The 16,246-nt window shown below is 40.6% G+C and overlaps 1 protein-coding gene across 5 annotated transcripts in view; it reads right to left on the reverse strand.

Moving 5' to 3' along the window:
- Window positions 1–1,379: 1,379 nt before the first annotated feature.
- DCUN1D4 (defective in cullin neddylation 1 domain containing 4) overlaps window positions 1,380–16,246 on the reverse strand; it is a 68,818-nt gene continuing 53,951 nt past the window's right edge. For 3 of the 5 annotated variants that reach the window (XM_029235310.1, XM_029235313.1, XM_029235311.1), the window contains 3 exons: window positions 7,071–7,175; window positions 4,794–4,896; window positions 1,387–4,685 (listed from right to left, as the gene is read on the reverse strand). In XM_029235310.1, the coding sequence (XP_029091143.1) occupies window positions 4,630–4,685; window positions 4,794–4,896; window positions 7,071–7,175 (264 nt within the window). In that variant the 3' untranslated portion in view covers window positions 1,387–4,629. Of the gene's footprint in view, window positions 4,686–4,793; window positions 4,897–7,070; window positions 7,176–16,246 lie in introns of all 5 variants that reach the window. The other 2 variants (XM_029235308.1, XM_029235309.1) reach the window with 2 other exon arrangements.

Here is a 16,246-nt window from a genome sequence, read left to right on the forward strand (position 1 = left end):
GCAGGACAGGAATAAAGATGACGTAGAGAATCGACTTGAGGACAGGGGAAGGGGGAAGGGTAAGCTGAGACGAAGTGAGAGAGTGGCATGGACATATATACGCTACCAAATGTAAAATAGATATCTAGTGGGAAGCAGCCGCATAGCACAGGGAGATCAGCTCAGTGCTCTGTGACCACCTAGAGGGGTGGGATAGGGAGGATGGGAGGGAGATGCAAGAGGAAGGAGATATGGGGATACATGTGTATGTATAGCTGATTCACCTTGTTATACAGCAGAAACTAACACAACATTATAAAGCAACTATACTCCAATAAAGATGTTAAAGAAAATAAAATGGCCCCCAAGGAAAAAATAAATAAAAGCGTGTACCTGGATCCTGTTTTTTAGGAATCTTGTTCTCTACTTCCTCTCTTGCTTTCAAGCTTCTAAAAATCTTAACATCTGTATCAGTCCTTCCTGGATTCTCTGATCTCTACACGAGGTTTCTTAGGTCCTGACAATTCCTGGCCATGTGACTTGCTTCCTTCCTCATCCATTTTCTGGGCATCCACTCTGAGCTGGAGGCCCCACCACAGGGAAGGAAGATTCTAGTGTAGGACAGTTTTAGAAAGTGGTGACCAATGCTGACACACACTTACAAACTAAGTGGGTGGTAGCCTTGGAGATAGTAAAAATGGTCATTTCTACCTGGCTCCTGGCACATGGTAAGTACTAGGTTATTAGCTCGATGTTTAGAAATACTCCACAGTAGTAAATTTTTAATTTTATTAAAAGAATTTTAATTTTTTTTCCTCTTTGGCTGAAGACTGTTTGTACTGTCTTATTAAAATACTGTATCTGGAACTATTCTAAGTTAAAGGAAACTGAAGATGCATGACGACTAAATGCATTGCTTATCCCTGGATTAAAAATAATTCTCAAGGCCATTCTTGGTACCAAGGGGGAGGTTTTCATCTGGACTGTATATTAGGTAATAGTATTGTATCAATGTTATATTTCTTGAGTGTGAGCAGTGTATTGTGGTTATAAGAATGCCCTTGTTTCAAAATATGGAGTGTCATAATGTAACTTACTTTAGGATAGTTCAGAAAAAATTCCATCTCTGTATCTATAGGGAGAAGTACACACATACACACACACACACACACACTCTCAGAGTGGCACAGAGAATGTGGCAAAATGTGAACGGAAAACGTAAGTGATAGGTATATGAGTGTTCATTATGTTATTCTTGCGTTTTTTCCGTAGCTTTGAAATTTTTCCATATAAAAAGTTGGGGAAAAGCAAAAGAGATTAAAAAACGAAATACTCTGAAACTACCGTAAGTGATTTTTAAAGAAAAATTCAGAGAAGAGAAGAAAGAATTGACAAATCAGTTCTGAAACCAAACACAAATACTTTTTATTTATGGGGTATCGTTTTACATCAATTCCATTAAAACCTAAAACCAGTTTGCTGTACTCAAGTTAGATGGCATAACAGTATTTCAGTTAAGCTGGGAGTCACAGGACTTGCACACGTTTATGAAGGTAATGCAAATACTGACGACACGAAGCATTCACAGTTACAGGTTAGCTGCTGTTCACTAACAGTAACCCCCAAGAGAAATGACTTCATGAAAAAAAGCAACCCACGTTTTGGTCTCATTTACAGACACCCAACCTTTCAGTTGGTCAATGAATTCTATACATATATTATACAATGTATGAAAGAATAAAAGATAAGGCGTACAGAGGTATTTTAGCAGTTGTAAGAATAAAAACCAAGGGCACACACTAACTTTTAAAGCTTTCTGTATAAACTTCAAAAGCACTGTTAAGATGGAGACTGAGAGGCAACAGAAGTTTGTTGTTAATCCAGAATCTAGAGGTCTGTCTAGTCAGATTTATAAAAACTTAATTCAGAGGTCATGCTTCAAATAAGCTGCATGTAATGTTATAGAAGGTGTTTATGGCAAATCAAATAAGGGAATTTCCAACCTACTGCAGCAGTAAACATCTAAAAGTTGCATTCTATTATGACAGAGTATTGCAACGTGGAGTTCAAAACATGATGGGAAGAGAAAGGGGGGAAACGTAGGTGAGAAAGAAAAACCAGAAAAAGGCACCCTCATTCACTTGGCATTCACCCATAAACAAGTGCTTATGTAACTGAGGGACATTTTTAAGAAAAAGTGTCTTATTACCCTGGCCCCTCTTCTTCCCCTTAAAAATAACTGCACAGAATCAAGAAAACCAAGGGCAAGCACTCTGCAGTCACAAAGATTTATTTTTCAAGGGAGTTCAAAGATTACTTGGACTTCTCTAAATACGCAAGATTATCCCTTTGGAATACTTATTTCCATATTAGGTACATCATGAAATAGTTTTTACTTGGCTTTTCCAAAACCCCTATCATCAAAATGTCCATTGTGGTTAAAATGTAACATCTTCCCTGTAACAATCCTTTTATTTTAGGATTAACTGTGCTTTAGTGTTTAAAAAAGTCTCCAGTTTCTAACAATACCTTTTAAACCAATTTCATCTATGATTTATATTTGCTTTAAACAAAACTAGAGTTGATCAAATTTAAGAACTGCTGCCTTTAAAGTGTAATTTTTTAACTTTATTGGATCCTTTTGAAAATGACTCAAGTTTTCAACAGATTGGAACCTGCCTATGGCCAATCGCCACTGGAGTAGCAGGCACCCGTCAGAACGGAAGCCCTTTCAACGCGTTGGTCTCAGGAGCAGTGCTTGCTCAACATCTTCTATGCTTTGCAGATAGGAATTTGTGCAAACTGGTGCAAAATGGTGTGAATGTGTAAGGTAGAAGGGAGTCTACAACTTCTCAACAAGGAATGGTTAAGTATGCTTAATCACTACAGAGTTTTTCCAACTTCTGGTTTATTTCACAGCAAACCAAACCTTTCTATTCGGTAGAAAAAGGAAGTAATTTCATTCTACCATATCATGATTTTGTATATGCACACACACTGTATATACATACAAAATTCCTGTCTTCGGTGGTTCAGTTAGGGAAAAAAATAATATATGAAAATCTGAACACTGTTGGCAAAGAAACTGTGAAATCATGGTCAAGAGTAGCACTGTCCGTGTGCTTTACTCATTTAATGCCATTTAGAGGTTCACATTTGACCCAAAAGGTTTGGGGGCCAGATTTTGAAATAATTGGAACCTCTTCCAACCGCTGCACGTTCAATCATGGATTTTGCTCACAACTAGGCATTCACTTGTTTAAATGCACCATTAGCTTTCACTTAGTTTAAGTCGTTAGACTTTTGTGTTTTCACGAAACTTTAGGGACTAAATTAGTCATTCAATAGCACCAGATAGTTGAGGGAGAAACATGTTATTTATACATTTCCTTGAGAAGGGTAAGACAAGGGGGAAAAAAAAAAGAAGACATAAAATACAAACCTAAAACTACCGTCCTGTTTACTCTTGTTTCCTCATCCACATAAATAATGGCTATCACCTCTCTGTACACATTACTCAGGTAATGATGAGCGGCCCCTCCAGGAAAGGTGTAATAGAGATTTTAGCTCAATGCTGGTGGTGTCGTGTCCACTGCCTGCAATGGACATTCTGCCAGTAAAAGCCTAGCGTGAAAGAAACAAAAATGGAAAACAAAACACCTCTCACTTATAGTATAGTTCTTTCCCCCTAAAAACTAGAGAACTAAACACCATGAAAGCTTAACTAAAAATTCAAGCCACAACTAAAGGTGCTCTGCAGTTATAAACTGCTAGCAAACCACTAGGTTATCGTGGAGGCGGCAAAATAAATTTTACTTAGAATGGCATAGAAAGCATCAGCAGACCAAACACTGACTAGAAGAATGCACAAGAAAAAAAAAAAAAAAAACACGCTAAAGTTGTTTACAAAAGTTTAAAACCAATGAAAAAAAAAAGATGCAATTTTAATTTGTTCATCTGTACCTATAGGCAAACCACGCTAGCTTTCACATTAGAAAATCAAAACCTATACCCTGCCTGGTGGAAATGATTTGTGGCATAGTATGTATCTGTATGTTCAATTATTCTAACTTCCATCATTTAAAAATGCTAATATTTAAGTAAACCAAATTATATTTGGCATATGCCTCTGAAAAGTTATGACTCCCCCCTCCTTCCAAAGTTGGCCTCTTAAACAATAAGGTTAATTCTGGCAACATTTGCATATGGTAACAGTTGTTCTGTCTTGTTTTCTGAAATGCTACATTTGAGACCAAATAAATGTATAATTGGTTCATCTGAAAAAAGGGACTAGAAATATGCCACAAAAATTATTTTACAATACATTTTTGCAGAAATAATCTCTAGGTGAAGCTTCTTCTTTTTATACACATATACAAAATTTAAACAGCAATATACACATAATCACAGTGAGGACGTTGGCAAATTCACCAATCTGTAGTGTAAATACAAACTGCAAAGCAGCCTTCCAAGAGAACAATGCTACACAGCAAGCAGAGCTGGCCCATTCAATAGCAAACACCAACACGTCCCTGCCAAAGGGAGACAGTGCAAGAAAAGCAGCATGCGCTTGGATACAAACAGCAATTTATGGCTAATGGTTGACATAACTGTGGTAACAGTGACTCTCTCGCTGCTATGCATAAAGTCCTAGGACATCTGTTTGTCTTTATACCATTCCACAAACTCGTCCAACAAAACTGGCCCTGAAGAGAGAGAGAGAACAACACGGCTATGAGGCTTCTCACAATGAGGCAGATGAGCAAATGTGCAGGGGCGGGGGGAGGGCGGGGGAACACCTGCCCCGTACTTACATGCTCCATCTTCATCGTAGTTGCTGAGGTCAAGGTTAATTGTTCTGCTAAACTCTAGCACATTGCACCACTGGTCTTTGTTAATAACTTTATATTTTGATTGCTGGTGGAGGGAAAAGTAGTATGAATTACTGACACACACAATTAACAAATGAGATGGTTTCAACTGCTGTAACAATCAACTTAATAAAGTTCACGAAGGTTAACTCTTTCCATCTGAGGTATGCTAAGCACCAATCTAACCACTGGACCACCAGGGAAGTCAGCACTAATCTAGGAGAAGGGTGAGAGAGAGCAAGAGGGGAGCTTCAGATGACAATTTTCATTACAAAAATATTATGGGGGCTCAACACAAAACAACAAATACATCAAAAAACACAATTTTACATCCCCCAGAAGTGAAATTTCTAAACTGGCAGAAACCCTTTTACGTAAAAGAGCGATAATTCCTATCCCACAGAGATGTGGCAAGGATTTAAAGAGATAACTTCTCTAATTCACGTAAAGTACTTTATTTAGTGCTTGGCACACAGTAAGTGCTAAATAAAGAGTTGCTCCCATTAATAGCCCCTGACATGAACGGCATGCTCACTGCCAACTGTTAGCTTACAGCGCACGCAGTGGTGGGCTGAGTCAACGAGACCTCGCCGAGTGCTGCAAGCGGTCTCAGGACCAGGCGGTCTAGCCACTGAAGGGTTACTCCTCTAATAATTCAGAACTTGAGTCTGATCACAAAAGAACTCAGAATAGCGATGAACTAGTTTTTCTCTTCCTCCCAGACAAGAAATATGCCACATGCATATTTTAAAATACAGTATTCCTGTATAAAGATTTAAAAATAAAACCCAGTCCAACAATGTTTAAAAATCCTCACCACTAAAATCAGGAACACTGGAAAACAAAACAAGTACTTAAAAGCAAAGAGAGCTGCACCAACGGTTTGGAGGATGCAAACACAAGAAAAGCTCAAATGAAAGGATTACTGTGCCCTTTTCAAAGAAAAATGCAAACTAATATAAGAGAGAGAACAAAGCACAGACCACAAGTTTAACTTTCTAAGCAACTAAAAGCAAAACCCAGTCACCGAAACAGTTGATGGTGCTCCTGGAACTGTGCGAAGTCAAATTTGCTGGCGGCAAGGTCTTCAGCTACAGAACCCTTCACACCCGGGCTCAAATTCTGCCCAACTCTCTGAGAACAGGAACCTGTTTCTACTCATTTTCCAAACAAAGCTAACACTTCTTAAGGCTGTCAGAGAAACTGGAACAGATCACCGGTAAATATGGGTTGTCACAAGTACAAGTAAACAAGTACTTCTTATATTAAAAACTAGTTTTTATACCTTTCTTTGGGAGTCCCAGTTAGTAATGCTAAAAGCAATTTTTAATAATAGTTCTCAAAGAATCCTATCAGTTGGAAGTTTTTCTGGACCATTACACCAAGTAAGTTGTAAGGAAGATCATTTCAAGAGTGAAGCTGGAGTCAGGGGAAGGCCCAGGATCTTCTCAAAGATGCAACACCCTCATCCTTTCAAGCAGAAAGCATTTTTTAAAGGGGCCTGGGACTGGAGGGCAAGAAGGATGCTCTATATGACATGACAACCCATGTAGCTCAAATTTACATCTCAGATTCTTTCAGGTCCTGCAGAGTTATTACACTGCAACAAAGCCAGTTCTTAATAACCAACAGCTCAAAATTTCTATCACTAATACTTAAAGCAAACGAACGACAATGAGAGAGGAAAGTGCTGGATTACTTCTAACACAAATGTGAAGAAAATTTTAACTGCAGGAGATGCTGTCTGAAGGAGTTTGCCACTTAGATTGATCTAGGTCCCCAGGTTACTTGGAGATAAGCGTAGATAAGAATACATTACAAACTTAATTTAGTGAGAAGGCAGGTGGCTGTTCCCTAACCTTTGCTTCAGAAAAGTAGAACTTCACCTAAAGCCACAAAAGAAAGTAAATCTTGTTTTACTCTTTTTATAAAGAGCAGGAAATCTAAACAAAAACTAGCTTTTAAAATGGGGACAAGAGAGGAAAGGACAGAGCCGCGCTGTCTCTGATATGTTTGTACTGGGGAGCGATGCGGCACATGCAATGCACACACGGGCACACTCAGAACACAGGGAAGTGCTCACTGACAGCAATTACATCACCACAGTTCCTACAGGCAGAAAAGTACAACAAACAGAAAATTACATAAAAGAGTTAAATAAAGTATACTTGGTTGTTCTAAGCAAGCAAACATACATTCCATAAAATAACAATTTAGTACCTCTAAGAATTGGTGAAAAACTGGAAAAAGGGGCCAGATTTTTCCTAATAACAGTCCCAACATGCACTTGGCAGTGTTTATGTCTAGGCTGCGCTGGTCCTTTTCCTGTTTAACAAACAAAAACAAGGATGAGCCAGGTGCCCCCAAATAATAAATCCCAATAATCCAAATTTCTGTTTTACTTCAACAAAAAATTAGTAAACAGCTCATTTATCATACACTATAAAAACCCTGAATTCAGACTAAGGTGGGGGAGGGGAGGTAGTCAGGACACAGTGGGAAGAGTAAACGGTTTTGTACTATATAATTTTACTGTGAGAAAGAGTCATGTCAACTGATTGATCACCCTAATGCAAAATACATTAGTTACATGGTAACAATCTCTATATGATTATTTCATGCGATAAATAAAAATCTGTAACTTGCTGTTTGACATTTATGATTATTATCAACATCATAATTACTGATCCCAAAGCCCATAACTTGACTAAATGGAGGTTAAAGGTTTCTAATTCCATGCTTAGGAATCAGGTTTCCTTGATAAAAATCATTTTTCCACCAATTTTTATTTCTTTGGTAAATGTTTTTCTTGTAACCTAAAAATGTTGTTAAATTGAGCTCATAATGAATGCTGGGGCTCTGGAGGGTCTTCCCAAATCAGAGGATGCATTCACTCCCCCACTCTGGGAGAAAGCAGTCTGTCTACCTGTTACAGTCCTTACCTTGGAGTCGCTGGATGTGAAATCTAGCAGAACACCCCTAACTAACAGCCAAGTGAAAGACAACATTGCATAAGGAATCCAGAAAACACATTTACATAAACCTGAATATGGGCAGATTAAGCTCATTTTACTTATACTCGCAATTAAGAATCCTAATTTCTCACTGATCTTTCTCACAAAGTTCCATTCGGGAACTACAGGTGGGCAGTTTCTATGCAAAAGGACAGAGGACGTGGGACCCTAGGTGGTAAACTTTATATATCCAGAGCTAGCCTCCTCGTGGTATCTCAACTTCAAAGAAAGTTTGCAAAAGTACTTTTCTACAAAGGGAAAAGGAAAAGTGCCTGGCTATCCCACATGGGGTGGAATCTAGATGTTCACCAAATTACGGGGTGATGCCATGACCACCACTGTCAGCCACATATGCAGCTACACACACCTCCTCAAAAAATTGTTACCGCAAGGATTCTAACAGTGAAGTGCTCTTTAGTATACAGAGAATTTCTGGCCGTGACACTGAATTTTAAAGTGACGGACTTAAACAATACAGCAAATGTAAGGGCCTAACTCAACAGCCAACAAAGTAGATGAAGATTCGGGAAGATGTGTGATGGGTCTGTCTTTTGGTCCTGGTGGTACAGCACAACGACCGTTCACCCACAGACCAGGTCAGATGGCTCCGAGTCAGCCTTCCCTGTTCTGGCCACACAACTGAAGTCTGAGGATGGCGGGGGACCCCCACTCCACAGTGCAGTGCCAATAGGGGCCTCCTCTCTACAGCCTGCTCTGCGGTCCCCGGCCACGCATATCATCCTGCTCAGGGCTGCAGTACTCACTCCGTGGAGAGGACGACGGCAGGAAAGGTGCCCTCGAGGGGGCCCACCTTCTGCCACCAAGCCTCACAGGTCTGTGGCACTGCACGGGCTCTTGCTTCTGCGGTGCACTGTGCAAGGAAACGGAAAGCTTCCTCTCACCGTGTCACGTGGGTGGGGCAGCAACGGCACACCCCGCTATGGAGCATCCACAAGGAAAACGAGGGGACTGTTGAAAACACACGCGGCACCACAGGACCGGGCCCCCAGGTCACCTGCTGAACAACAGCTCCGGCAGCACTGGGCTGAGGGCATGGGCGCTCTGGAAATGCTCTCCCTTGGAGGAGTTCGTAATCCTTCACTCAACCTAAAGGCGCTAGTCTCGCCCTGATAACATACTGTGCCTTCTTCCAACATCATCCATGTCCCCGTCACAATGGACATACACTAAGGTGACAAAAAAAAAAGATACAAAGGACCTGGACAGACTCTTTGAAACAGTGCAATCATCTGACAAACTGATGATCATGAAGGATTTCAATGCATGTGTTTGGCAGCGATGCCAAAACATGGATGAAAGGCATCAGACTCACAGGACTGGAAAGCTGAACAGCACTCACTTACTCCTGCTCTGCAAGGGTGCCAGCCAGCAGCTCGCAATCACTAACACCATCTTCTGCCTAGCAAATAAGAGAGAGATATTATGGATGCACTCTCGATCTCAACAGTGGCATCTCGCTGATAACCAACATTGCCTGTGGGTGGATGTGAGGCTACGTGCAAATGACCATGACTGGGGGCATTCCGAATTCCTGGGGACAGCACAGCTGAGAGACCCCAGAGCAAACAGCTACTGAACAGCAAAATGGAGACACGCCCAGGGGGTTCTCTGACAATGATCCTAATGGCATTCTCAAAGGGCTTCCCAATTAAAAGTGAAATGAATCTCCCAGAATGCTATGAAGCAGCCATCAACATTACAAGTATTAAAAAAAAAAAAATCACCTTAACAAATTCAAGGAATACAGCAAAGACATCTAGAAACCCCTCGCAGGAAATTCAAATAGTACACTGTCAACACCAATGCTGTGGACTCTGCTCGTGGAGCACCATGGAGCGAGAGGCAGATTTCTGCATCTCCAGGTCAGAATTTAAGCAGAAAGTACCTTGAGACAGGCTGTCCAGAGTCAATAAGCATCCCCAGAAGGCCCACTGAGGTTAAGGGAGAAGAAGTGAAACTTTTCTCCCTGCCTGCCTCTTAACCCAACTTTCATTTTCTAAGATAACAAAATAAAAAGCAATTTTATTTTTCAAATAATAATAGGAACTGAACAGGTTCTATGCACACACCAAAGATGTACTAACCCCCCTACAATACACAACTAGATTCTGCCTTGTGGTCTTCCTTAAACACAGATTTTAAAATTCAGTTACAGATGAGATCAGTTCTCTTATTTGCAGCTGCAAGACCAAAGGATCCTTCTCTGAATATTCTATGAAGTTATGTTTCGTATATGGAATGCACTACTCAAGCTAAAGACTACTAACACCTAATGCAGAGTAGAGAATAATGAAGTTTTACCAAGTTCTGATTTGACGTTCAAAAATGAAAACAAATATTGCCTTTGTTTATGTAAGACTGTTCCAACACAGGTCTTCCTGCAAGATGTGAAAACTAAGCATTTTTTTTCTTAAATGGCACCAATGACACAAACTGAATCAAAGTAATTAAACAGTTAATTGTCAATATGCAAATATAAATATATTACAAAAATTAATCTTCAAACATCTAGGTATCCAGATATGCTGTATCATCGACCCTTGTGTCATATTATCTACTTCCAATTTTCACAGTTTTAATAGCTTAAAGACTTGCACTCGAAAAGGGGAATGTTGAATTACTAAAATTATAAAGAAAAAATCTTCAACATTAAAAAAGAAATCCTTAAGATTTTTGAGAGAGGCTAGATGAACTTGAGAAACAGTATATAAATGCCCATGATCACAAACATTTTAAATGGCGACAACCAAGTCATAAATCAGTACATGAAATCAAAAGGTCTTCACTGAAGACCTGTAATATAGGTCACAGAACTCTCATTTGAGACCACAGGATTACAAAATAGAAAGAGAAAATGCAGTCTTCCTTACCACAGTTCAACAAACATAAGGCAAAAATAGCGCTAAAGAACTCAAATCTTAAAGTGGTTGTTTACAAAGCTGAAAATATAGCAAATCAGTTTTTTGAATGAGAGTTTTTTTTTAAATACACATTAAAAACGAGCAAAAAGGTCATAAAACCCATGAGTGCCCTCCCACTGGGAAAAGTGAAACTAAACCATGATGCTATTAGAACTTACCCCAGCATAGTTTTCAAATAACAATGTTTGCAAGGCAATTACTTGATTAAGCTCAACTACTGACAATTCCTTTAAAACAAAAGAAAAAGAAAGATCTGCCAACAGGCATAGCCTCCACAGTGTTTTGTTTGGCATAGATTCTATTACTGTATGCACTACTCTTGGAAGGTAAATTATTATTTGAAACCTAAGTAATGTCGCGAAGAATAATTCAACAACTATTTCTAATTCTGTGGTTAACTTGTACTGAGAACTTAAACTGAGCCAGAAACTGTTTTAAGTGCCTCATACTTCAAACTCATTTAATACAACAACCGTATTAGGATAGGCATTGTTATAATCCCCCATTTATAAATAAGGAAACTGAGGCACAGGAATGAAATGACAATCGATAAGAGCTGGGGCTTGAACCAGGAGTCTGATTCCAAGCCTGAGCATTTCATCGTGTACCACCAATCCACCTCCCCAAGAAGGAAGGGGGGAAGACAGCTCTCAATGTTAAGAGACACGCAGCCCAATTCACTTTACAAACAACTGCTGAGCAAATCTGGGCAATAACCAAACAGTAATCTTAAAGGTAAAGCTGACAAGATGTCCAGGGTAACAGACCTCAGATTAGATGACCACATATTCTTCCTACTTCTGTCCTCGCCCAGGCCCACCTTCTGTTTTCCTCATAATTTACAATGAAAGTACAAGGTAGAAGCAGAGAGGAGTACGTACGTGTGTGTGTCTGGTGCGTTGGCAGTTGTGTGGAAAGGGAAATTAGACAAACACATCAGTTAAGAAGTAAGAAACTGACTCAGGTTAGAAGAGAAAATGAATCAAATGGTCAGAGCAGATGTCAGATTAGAGCCAGGCAGAGTTCTCTGATAACAGGGGGTGTTGAACACAAGACCCAGCAAAATATTCCTTCGCAAATTCTATGAGTAACATCCACAACCATTCCATTAAATGGAAGCGACGTAGACGTTGGCTTTCACCTGTGACCTCTTACACTTTCTTGAAACACCTCCTCAGAAACTAAATAAAAGCACTGGTACCTGGAAAAGTGGGTGCATCAAGGGACAGGCTGTGAGGACTGACTTGTAACAAGAGATTAACTGTCACAGGATCACCTCTCAGGAAGGGGGATTCCCACTGGTACCTTCGGCCTCCACAAAACCCTCCGTTACAACTTCTTCAAGCTTTACTGCAAGTAATGAAAAACAAGGACTTGCCCCTAGAGGAATCTCCCATTCTTCTCTTGCTCACTGCCCTTCCTCTCCTTCACCCTGAAGGCCTCCCTTCTCTCCATCCAACAATTCTCCACCTCAGTCACGTGGGAGGGCTCCACTCAGCTCCCATCTCCCCAACCCCACTTCCGAGCCCACTGAGGCCTTGCCTCAGTCCTCCCCATCATTCTCGCCTTCCTACACCAAGGCTGTCGGATGCAGCACTGCTGGAAGATCTCCGATAGCAGCATCACCGTCAATTCATGGTGTCCACTCTCAGCCAGATGCCAAGATTCTGCTGCTATCAGCACTTCACTCAGCCCAACATTCATCCTTCTCAGAACCCCAAGAGGCAACTCTCTGTGGCTTTCAGCACAGTACCCTGTCTCTGCCCCAGAGAATGTAGAAAAAACAAATTTAACTCATATTTAATAACTAGTCCCAGATCAACCAAAAAATTCACTATATTTAGTCTTTTTATCTCATTCTATTTGTCCAATCTTATTCTCACTAGGTCCTTTTAAAGGAGTCAAGGCAAAAATGGCTGTCTTACTTAAGGAATTCACACAACCATATTTGTTTATACAATAAATAAAATCTACATTGGGGGAAAACGCTAAGCATAAAAGTACTCAGACAAAATTCCACTCGTAGAAGGAACTGGCCATTTCAGCTCTTGAGTCTCTACCCCACCATCTTCCTGGAACAGGACACCACAGGACGGTGGACAGTTTGAGTCAGGAAGGTGGTGTGGCTCCATGGAGAGGACACGGTCTGCACTCAGGGGCAGAGCCCAGGCCCTCGTGTTGTCCCCTCCTCTCTGGCCCTCAGCCTTGTTGTCTGCATTGTGACAAGACTGGACCAAGTATCCTCTTGTGGTTTCTTTCAACTCTCAAGTTTCACGATTCTCTGCCATCCCTAAGGCTACACATAAGTGCAAGTCAAAGTAAAATCAGGAGAAAAATAATATAACTTTACAACCAAGTACTATTTTTAATTGCCTACAAGGTTCTAAGGTGAGGGGAAAACAATCACACTCTTAGGATTATAATTTTGGTGGAGAGATGTTAAAAGGGGCATTTTATCACTTTCTGGTACTACAGTTTCTTTCCTGGTAATATTAAAGGGTAATTCAGAATATTTAACATATGTCATTGTTATTTCCAATAGAGAGTACTTAGGATATTAAAACTATAACAGGGATTCCCTGGTGGCGCAGTGGTTGGGAGTCCGCCTGCCGGTGCAGGGGATGTGGGTTCGTGCCCCGGTCCGGGAGGATCCCGCGTGCCGCGGAGCGGCTGGGCCCGGGAGCCATGGCCGCTGGGCCTGCGCGTCCGGAGCCTGTGCTCCGCAATGGGAGGGGCCGCAGCCGTGAGAGGCCCGCGTACCGCAAAACAAACAAACAAACAAAAACCATAACAAAGTTCAGTTCTTACTAAAAGTTTAATTTTAAAAGGTCTGCTGTGTAATTATGTGTTATTACCTCTACGAGTCATTTTTCTAGTAGGAAAAGAAAAGGATTGGAGGGAAGAAGGGGGTGGGGGGTTGAATTCTGCTTCCAACCAAGACAGAGTTAGAGAAACCAGATTCCCACCCCCCGTCCACGTCAAATGACCAGACAACTGAACAAAATACATGAGACAATGGCTCTCACGCACTGGTCAGTGTGAAGAACAGGAGTGGCCCCTGAGAAAAAGGATAAGTCCCCAGTGACAACAGCATACTGTGCGGGGGTGGCTTTCAGGCCACAACACAGGAGGGGGACCCAGCCCCAGCCCAGTGGAACCCCAAAAGACTGAGTTGGAAAGGACAGAGTTGGTGGAGTTCAGGGAGGTATATAATTGGTGGGGCAAAATACCAGCAAGCGGGGAGCTGCACAGAGAGACCTGGAGACCTGCAGAATGTCTCCCCAGCCGCTGGATGAGGACTTGTCTGTGCACATGTGAGAGGAAACTACCTGAGTCTGGGAAAGAATCACTGCAGAAGAGTATGCAGAAGTTGCCAGAGCTCACATGGGGCTGGGAATAGTTTCTATTTCCACCAGCCACAGTGGAAAAAATCTCATAATACATAGGGCCTTGGATAGGATCCTCAGAAGGGTATTATTGTCTTACTAGTGGGGCTAAGTCATCCCTAGGCTGAGGCTGCTCTGCACCAGTCCTTTCAAAGGATCAATCTGATTCCAAGTAACTTAACTATATACCAGAAAAAAATTTAAATCCAACATTATTTAAAGGAATACAACAAACCCCAGCAACCAACAACATAAAAAAAACTCACAATACCCAGCATCCAACAAAAACAGAAAAAAAAACTACTAGGAATGCAAAGAAGCGGTAACATATCGCCCACAACCAAGATAAAAATTTTAACCAAGAGAAAGAGATATAGAAATGACAGATATGATGGAACCAGAAGACAATGCTGTTAAAACAGCTGTTATAAACACATTCTAGATGTTCAAGAAGGTAGAAGAAAATATTATTATGATTAGAGAAATGGATATAAAAAGATACAAATGGAATTTCTAGAGATGAAAAATATAGTATCTGAAATGAAAAATATACTGGGGCTACTACGATTAGCAGAAGGAAAGATTAGTATTAGAAGATACAGTAATAAATATTATCCAAAGGGAAAACAAAAACAAAAAAATTGAACACAGTATCAGTAGCTTGCGGGACAATATAAAGCATCTAACATAGGTACAACTGTAGTCCCAGAAGGAAGAGAGAGGGAGAACAGAAGAAATATTTGAAGAAATAACAGCTGAGAAATTTCCTGATTTAATACAACTATAAGTCCAAAGACCTAAAAAACTTAACAAACCTTAACCAGAATAAACATAAGGAAAATTACGCCAAGGCACACCACAGTCAACTTGCTGAAAAGCAGTGAAAAGAGAATAAAAGCAGTCAGAAAACAAAACAAGACAGTATGCTCAAAGGAATAATGAATGACACCAGACTTATCATCAGAAACTCCACAAGACAGAAGACAATGGAGAACTATCACTAAAGTACTACAAGAATAAATGGTCCATCTAGAATCTTTTATCCAGAGAAGTAGCTTCTAAATTGAAGGCAAAATAAAAGCTTAGAGATTCATCACCAGAAAATCTGTACTATGAGAAATGCTGCAGGAATTTTTTTAGGCAGAAGGTAAATGATACCAGATAGAAATCTGGATCCACACAAAAGGAAGAAAGAGCACACAAGTGGTGTATATGTGGGTAAATATAAAAGATATTTTTGCCTATTTAAAGCAAAAATGATATTAATATATACTATGATCTGAATGTGTCTGCCCCCCCCCGCTAATTCATATGTTGAAACCCTGATCGCCAAGATGATGGTAATAGGAGGTGGGGTCCTCAGCTGCAGAGAGCTCCCTCCTCCCTTCCACCATGTGAGCTTATGGCAGAAAGACACCTATCCTGCTGGCACTGTGATCGTGGACTTTCCAGCCTCCTGAATTATGAGAAATAAATTTCCATTATTTATAAGCTACTGAGTCTCTCGTATTTTGTTACAGCAGCCTAAACAGACTAAAACAATAGATTGTGAGATGTATAATACATGTATAAGTAAAATGTATGACAGCAGCAAAAAGTACGGAAGGGCAAGATGAAAGTGCACTATTGTAAAGGCTCCTGCATTATACATGAAGTGGTATAATATTATCGGAAGATGGACTGTGAAAATTTAAAGATGTACACTGTAAAGCCTAGAGCAATCACAAAAAAAAAATGAAACAGAGACACAACTAATAAGACAATAGTGGAAAAGAATGATTAAAATGGAATCTAAAAAAAACCCCTCAATCCAAAAGAAGTCATGGAAAGAGGAAAAAAGGAGCAAAAACAAATGGGACAGGGCTTCCCTGGTGGCGCAGTGGTTGAGAGTCTGCCTGCTGATGCAGGGGACACGGGTTTGTGCCCCGGTCCGGGAAGATCCCACATGCCGTGGAGCGGCTAAGCCCGTGAGCCATGGCCGCTGAGCCTGAATGTCCAGAGCCTGTGCTCCACAACAGTGAGAGGCCCGTGTACCGCAAAAAAAAAAAAAAAAA

This window comes from Monodon monoceros, unplaced genomic scaffold (assembly GCF_005190385.1).
Source record: "Monodon monoceros isolate NGI ecotype Baffin Bay Population unplaced genomic scaffold, NGI_Narwhal_1 Super_Scaffold_20, whole genome shotgun sequence".
NCBI lineage: Eukaryota > Metazoa > Chordata > Mammalia > Artiodactyla > Monodontidae > Monodon > Monodon monoceros.